The sequence below is a fragment of the Aplysia californica genome, unplaced genomic scaffold, assembly GCF_000002075.1.
Source record: "Aplysia californica isolate F4 #8 unplaced genomic scaffold, AplCal3.0 scaffold01028, whole genome shotgun sequence".
Taxonomy (NCBI): domain Eukaryota; kingdom Metazoa; phylum Mollusca; class Gastropoda; order Aplysiida; family Aplysiidae; genus Aplysia; species Aplysia californica.
This window is the reverse complement of record NW_004798298.1, coordinates 166,322-174,297: the sequence shown is the minus strand read 5'-3', so window position 1 is coordinate 174,297 and position 7,976 is coordinate 166,322. Positions and strand designations below refer to the sequence as shown.

Here is a 7,976-nt window from a genome sequence, read left to right as displayed (position 1 = left end):
CCTGGACAGACTGGCGATCAGGGTGACGGTCTGAAGGAGCAAGTAGGTCGGGTGGCCAGCTGGGCCGTACACGTGGACAAACTACTTCAGGACCCAGTCGGCGTTGAAGTCTTTTCGGTAGGTTCATCATTTAACTATATGTGTATTATGATGTTTACATGTTATATTTGATCTTTTTTCACGATCCAGAGGTGGAAATCCACCTACGCCCTTTAATAAGAATGCAAAAATTTTTTTAGATCAATAAGTAGATATATGCAATATCGACAAACAAAAACAAACAAACAGAGAAACAAATACACAAACAAACAAATAACAAACAAATGAATACACAAAAAAACAAACAAATAAACAAATAAACCAACAAACCATCTAGCCAGTGAAGAAACTACTAAGTTGACTTCTTACCCGTTTGATTGTTTGTTTTGTTTTTGTTTTTACTTAAAATTCTCTCTTACGCACTTTGGTAGAAACGTGATCTCTCTATACATGTATTTACTCTTGAATCGACAAGTTAAGTTAGTTTTCCATCGACTAGTATTATTACCTTTTCTTTACTATCCTCATCGTCGATGTGATTTTTCTATTTAGGAATTCCTGAGGAAAGAGTTCAGCGAAGAGAACATCTTGTTTTGGAAGGCGTGTGAGAAGTACCGTCAACTGACAGGTGACTCTGAGGTAAGTTTGGATTGTCGAAAAACGAATTGTGTTCTTTAACTGAAGGTTTTTAACATGTACCGTATTTCTACCAAGATGAAGTGGAACTTTTGGACCTGCACAGGAAATAATTATCAGAGTATATGTTACAATAAGATTAAACAAATTCACCAGTCTGTGTTCGAATCCGAATATTGAAGGTCCATGAGGTTGATCAATTTCTTTTTTTTTTAAATAAGGATTTGATACGTTATTTTACCCCCCCCCCCTCCCCTAATCGACACAGTTTAATTAAGTAATTTAGAAAGCAGGCTTTAACCCTGCCTGTTGGTGTCAACTAGGCATGAGAGGGATACAATGCCCTAGAAAAAAGATTGAAATACTCCAGAAGAATTTCAACATGAGAATCGAATTCAAGTCTATAGCGTGCTACAGTGGGATGTTTAATTAATCGTTGCACCACAGACTTCGCTATCAAAGTTGTAACCTTTTTGCATCATCAAATGGTAATACTATCACCATGATATCACCTTATATGATTATCTTCTAAGGCATTGTATTCATGAGTATTGTTTGTTGTTTCTCATTATAGCGCAACGTTCAGGACGGAGTCATCTATGGCCGCTTTTTGTCCCCCACGGCAGATGATCCCGTGAATGTGGATGATGTAGCCCGCTCTCACACGCGGATGTTTCTGGACAATCCCGCAGTCGACATGTTTGATGAGGCTCAGAAGCAGGTACGTATCTTGACACTTAGTGTGGTTGTCAGCAAGATTTGAATTTGGAGCGTAAGTAGTGAAATAAATTTACTGCTCGTACTATGCCATGGTAATGTCACCATTTTCAAGTTTTCATCTCAATATCATACATATTTTCATATTAATGTTATTAAGCATAATAATCATAAGTCGGCACGATGTTAAAAGTAATATTTTTCCTGTGTTATTTTTTAGGGAAGCGGGGATGAGGGTGAAAGATCTTTTAGTTCAGTGTTAGTCTGGCTTCTGTCACTTGCTTCTCATGTGGTAGACGCTTGCAGCCTACTCCTTCTTCGTATTATTGTTCTCAAATGTCCCACAGACAAATGACAGCTATCGCGCAGACTTACCGTTTACTATAACTCAACAAATGATAGTTTTGGTAAATACTCAGATCAAGAAGTCATTTTCTGTTCACATTTCTTTTCATATCATAACCTATGAATGTGTTACTTCACAGATCCATCAACTGATGCGTCGTGACAGTTATGTGAGATTCGTCAAGTCTGATTTGTACAAGAACAAGTTAATGGAGGAAATGGAGGGTAAACCTGGACAGACTGGCGATCAGGGTGACGGTCTGAAGGAGCAAGTAGGTCGGGTGGCCAGCTGGGCCGTACACGTGGACAAACTACTTCAGGACCCAGTCGGCGTTGAAGTCTTTTCGGTGGGTTCCTCGTAGAACTTAATCATGTTTGCTTATATTTTTATCATTTTTAAAAATCTAGCGCGGCTTAGTATCCACACTCCCTCACCTTAAAAAAAGAAAAAATATAAGCAAAAATAATAAAGATAGAAAGAAAGAAAAAAAAGAAAGAAACAAATAAACAAATAAACAAATAAATAAACAAACAATCAAACAAATGGCCAAATAAACAAGCAAGCATACAAACAAGAAAACTAATGAGCAAATGAACAAACTGACAAACTAATAATCAGTAAACAAATTAAATATACTAACAAATTTGGAAACTGCTAAATTCTAAGTCTGGATGTCTTACCCAATTATTATTTATTTTACTTTAATACCCTTTTACTCACTTGGTTGCAACCTGTTCTTTCTATATTTTTCTCCTAAATATTTATGTTAAGTTGAAGTTTTCCCTCTACTCATATTATATACTTATTTACTATCATGATCTTCGATGTCATTTTTCTATTTAGGAATTCTTGAGGAAAGAGTTCAGCGAAGAGAACATCTTGTTTTGGAAGGCGTGTGAACAGTACCGTCAACTGACAAGTGACTCTGAGGTAAGTTTGGAATATTTTGATAGACGAATTGTGTTCTTTAACTGAAGGTTTTTAACATGTACGGTATTGCTACCTAGATGTAGACACTTAAAAGTACAAGTAGACTGAATGGTATCAGGGTTAGCTGATAGAATCATCTTGTCTGTAACTTGTAACATTTATTTTCAGATCCATGCACTGAAATAGTAACTAAGTTTTTTTTTGTGTGTGTAAACGTTTGAAATATACTGACACTTTTCGCGTGTTTGTTGTTGTTGTTGTTGCTGTTGTTGTGGCTGTTGCTGTTGTTGCTGTCTGCTTTTAATCAAAGAGGTGACTGAAAATGAAATCTAGAAAAATCCACGAAAACCAACTGTACTAAGCAACAACAGTTGATAATGTACGAGTAATAGTTTTTGTTGAAGTTTCATGTCTCCTGAGACAAAATACAAGTCACTTCGAAGGTGGAACTTTTGGGTATCAACAGGAAATAATTATCAGAGGAAATATCCCTATAAGTTTTAAATAAATACTTTAGTCTCTGCTCAAATCCGAATTTTGAAGGCCCATGAGGGGACTCATAAATATGTCCACTTATTTTTTTTTCTTAACTTTTGATAAGTTTTTTTACGCCTCCATCGCACCTCCAGGATGCAGGCTTTGACTCTGCATGTCTGAGATGGATACAATGCCCCAGAAGAAAGACTGAAATATTCTATACAAATTGTAACAACATGAGAATCGAATTCCAATCTATAGCGTGCTACTGCGGGACGTTTAACCACTGCACTACAGACATCTCTACCAAAGTCGTAACGTTTTGCACCAAGTAATGGTAATAATGTCACCATGAACCTTATATTTTTGTCTTACATTTATGAGTATTTATGTTTCTCATTATAGCGCAACGCTGAGGCCGGAGTCATCTATGGCCGCTTTTTGTCTCCCACGGCAGATGATCCCGTGAATGTGGATGGTGTAGCCCGCTCTCACACGCGGACGTTTCTGGACAATCCCACAGTCGACATGTTTGATGTGGCTCAGAAGCAGGTACGTATCTTGACACTTAGTGTGGTTGGCCGCGAGAGTTGATTTTGTGACATAAGTTGAAATATTTATACTTATTGCAAGTATCATGCTATGGCAATGTGAATATTTTCAAGTTGACCCTACATACAAAATTAGCGGGACAGAAATTTAAAAAAAGGGAGATGCCTTTTAAACTTGACAGTACTTTTTAAAAGTAAGATTTTACATTTTTAGTGTGTGTGTGAAAGGGGGGGGGGGTGGAACACATTTTAAATCAGTATTGGTGTAGCATCTCTAACTTTCTTTTTATATGGTTGGTAGTGGCTTTGATGAGGTCTGCTTCCCTCTTTGTATTATAGCTCTCAAATTTCCTAACACAAAATAGCAGTTGTTGTGCCGACTAACCGTTTACTGTGACTCAACAAATGCCAATTTTTGGTACATGCACAAGTAAAGGACTTGTCTTCTGTTCCTATGCGCTTTTATATCATGACAAATATATGTGCTATTTTGCAGATATATCAACTGATGCGTCGTGACAGTTATGTGAGATTCGTCAAGGCTGATTTGTACAAGAACAAGTTAATGGAGGAAATGGAGGGTAAACCTCTGCAGGGACAGATGCCAGACAAACTACCAGTAGAAAAAAGAGAAGAGAAAAGAGTGAGTATATATTTGAAGTTATCAGCCAGGGATGAATTTTTGTATCAACATTATTTATTTATCGATTTTGGTGATGGTATTATTTTCTTAGTGGTATGTAAAAACTAGTTAGTCTTGATTTAGCAGAAAGTGATTGTAGTGTTGAAGGGATAATTATAATACTGTGTTATATTTCTTTTGCTTTTTTTGTTCTTGTCTTTCTGAATTAATCTCCATTTTATGAAGTGTATAGCCCAGACCTGTCTGCAGACAGGGAACGTATCGCATACAGCTGGTCTTTTTGTTTACTCGTGTAACTGTCAGCTAGGCTCACGGGGTCTTTCGTTAAATCTGAAACTCTAAGCTGGTCTATACTATGAGCTACTTTTTTCTCTCTGTCTGAATCCTCATATAATATTGTAAGGGTTATCAAATGAGTTTTGTGGTAAGATTGCGTGATTGAGTCCTGCTGTTTGTTCGGATACCTGTTTACGAAGTTCACAAGCCTTAAAATTTGCTTTTGTCTAATTCAGAAACGCCAAGCTATTCTGTACTATGAACTGCATGTTTTAAAGAAAATCTCTCCCTCCTCACGAATTTCATAGTTTATCACATGAGTCTTTTTCTGGTGGTTATGTTGTGCATTTCACATCTACTTACTTTTTCATCCTCTGTTGCCGTTAAGCGTCGAGGGGAGATGCAGTTTTCTATGGTAGGCCAGCTCCGCAGCTCTTTCAGTTGTGATGTTATGTTTTCTTAGGGTTTCCTTGACACCCTCAATCCACATTTTGCGTGGCGTTCATCTTCCTTTATAGCCTGAGTGCTTGGTGTTGTAGGCTCTCAAGGCTGGCTGGTCAGGTGACATGCGTAACAGGTGGCCAAATCATTTTATCATCTGTCTTTCCATGTAACGCAGGCAGGACTCAGTGCCGATAGCTACTCTTACTTCTTCATTTCTCTGCATGTCTCGTCTTGCGATGTTAAGGGTTTTGCGGAGACATTTCATTTCGCATGCGGTGATTTTGTTTTCATGGGTTTTGCTTAAGGTCCAGGTCTGGCACTGATAACATAATGTTGGTATGAATATTGAGGTGATAAGCTGTCTCTTTGTGTCCATGGAGATGTTTGGATGAGATAGAAGGGGTTATGTTGTGTATTTCACATCTACTTACTTTTTCATCACCAATGTTAATATGACAATTTTATTTTTCCTCAGGTTCGCAAATATGGAGCTTCTTCGGGCATATTGACTCTTCTGAAAAGATTCAGACTAAAGGATGCGCGTAAAAGAAGCAAGAAGAATGGTGGCGTTCAGCCGTGATGGGTGTCTGACTACTTCGGTGTCATTTCCGCAGACCTTAAACGCTGGTTAGCGCTTGACCGCACCCAGCTGACAAACAAGGCGACTCCCCCTCCCCCAGCCTCTCCTCCACGTTCTCAGTACACCGGCTCTGTGGGAGTGGAAGCGTTTTCTGATTCAGATTTGTCTCTTTCCGAGCCTCAGAGTGACTACAGAGCTTTTCAGCATGTCTTTGCAGTATAAAGACTTGGCTCAGCTGTTGCAACTGCCCCAAGGGTTTTAACAGAGGTCCCAGAAGCAGGCGTTGACACACTTTCCCGAAAAGTTTCAGGAACTCCTCCCTTTTCCCCTGCCCCTTCTCCCCCCCCCCCAGCCCACTAATCTCCGTACCAGGAGATGATCCTACATTGAGGGCAATGATGTCCCTCTGTTAGAAGGTGCGTCCCATCGCCACCATTTGGACTTGTCTCCTGCATTATCGTGTGCCCTTTGGTATAGTGCGACATCATCTCTAATCTCAAATAGAATTGAGATTTTTCAGGGAGAGTTTGACCTTTCTGAGTACACTGCCTGCCCACAACGTGCTGCATCAGCAAGTCCGATAACTGGCTCTCATCGTGTTCTCACCCTGAGACACTATCGGTCACTGGGAATCTTTTGACGAAGTCTTTGACTGCTACCAGGACTTCGGAGAGGAGGTATATCCCCACTTGTTCATAGCTACAAGCCTCCTAAAACGGCCATCCTGTTCATGCCAGGAATGAAATTGCTTAGGAAGTTTTGACTTTTGAATAAGGCAGCTGCAAACGCAAAACATCAAATAAACTGGCAGCTCACCGAGAGAGAAGAATGTAAAAAGTTTTTGTGTTTTTACCAATTGCTCTTTGAGAATTTATAAAGAATATGTCGCCATTATGTTTGTATTAAAAAGCATATTATTGTTCTCACAGGAAAAACGAGACCATCGTTTCTCGGGACGTATGTGTAGCGTACGTCATAATTCCAAAACAGTGTTTGTCAACCTATGCCATTTCATTTTTTGCCACCATGACGAGGTTAACATTTTATACTGCTCTCCTATGTGTAGTTGTACATGTATATTATTATGATATCTAAGCGGGCACTTAGTAATAGTTGTCACTATCTGGATGATCGTCACCACCCACCAAACTATTACCAAATCGCCTAGGTTGGGAAGCGCTGTTCTAAGGAGACAAACCCATTCTGACTTGTGGAATTAAAATCGAAATTCTTTCACCTGTTTAGAGTACTGAATGGTATCGTAATTCTTCTGTCAGTTAACATGTCACAGAATCTTTTGTAAGAATAACATGGCACATGTTAATTTAATGTGTTGGAAAAACAAAGCTTGTTTGACTACAATCATTTCATTAATTTGTACTTCAGGCATGATGTATAAATAAAAGATGAGCTACAGCATGATGTTGTTTTCTTCTTTGAATTCATTGTTTCCGTGTATGTATATCAGTACCTCGGTCGAACGCCTTCGTTTTGTTAGTCCTTCTGTCATTCTCTTCCCTCTCCCTCTGATCTTATTTCCTTCCTCCTTCATTTAGAATCAAGCCCAAGAAAATTATGTACATTTAGCTTTTTATTGTTAGCGTATGAACGGGCAAAATAGCATAACTATTGAAAGAGCGCAATGTGGCATCTGGTGGGAAACGTTTTGTTTGATATAACCTGATCCAACACGGATACTTCGCTTTCCGCTGATTAGTATTAGTTTCAAAGGAAAAGAATAAATTATGAAGATGTTACGTCCCCATCGACATAATTTAAATAATTTAGGAGGCAGCCTTCGACCCTGTCTGATAGGATCAACTCTGGCCGAGAAGAATGCAGGGTCCGAGTAGAAAGACCGAGGTACAATGTACTCGATAGAAGTTCTCCCTACACACTAATCGAACTTAGATCTTATGTGTTCGAGGGCAAAGTGCTTATCCGATATGCCACAAACCCTGGTATCCATAGGCAGATAGTTTTGTGATGTCTTAGCAGGAACAGCTTTAAGTAGAGAGTATGTTTTTTGAGTTACCGTTTTGTGAACGGTAAACTCAGTCAGTTTTCTTATCCCCTGGATTCAGAGCTCAAAGAAACCCACAGCTGCACCAGAAAATAATTATGGGGTAAACTGAGCTTTTTTTTTTTACCTGTAGTATCGCATTTTGATTTTCAGGTGTTAGTCCAATACTACAGAATTTGCTTCAGTTCAGCATCACTGGACAATTTTATTTACCCATCTTTGTGGCGGGCTTCGGCTTGTCACTTTAATTTGAAATGGGTTCGCTAAAAATTGCCTATGTAGTGTGCCAGGGAGTGTGTGAGGGGCTGGGGGGG

The 7,976-nt window shown here is 39.1% G+C and overlaps 1 protein-coding gene across 1 annotated transcript; it reads left to right on the top strand.

Moving 5' to 3' along the window:
- The first annotated feature begins 6 nt into the window (after positions 1–6).
- LOC118478827 (regulator of G-protein signaling 10-like) lies at positions 7–6,279 on the top strand. Its single transcript, XM_035973141.1, has 8 exons — positions 7–117; positions 592–678; positions 1,250–1,396; positions 1,878–2,084; positions 2,582–2,668; positions 3,551–3,697; positions 4,193–4,380; positions 6,144–6,279. Exons 3-8 carry the CDS (start codon positions 1,346–1,348, stop codon positions 6,277–6,279), a joined length of 816 nt encoding a protein of 271 aa, XP_035829034.1. The 5' UTR covers positions 7–117; positions 592–678; positions 1,250–1,345.
- Positions 6,280–7,976: the final 1,697 nt, after the last annotated feature.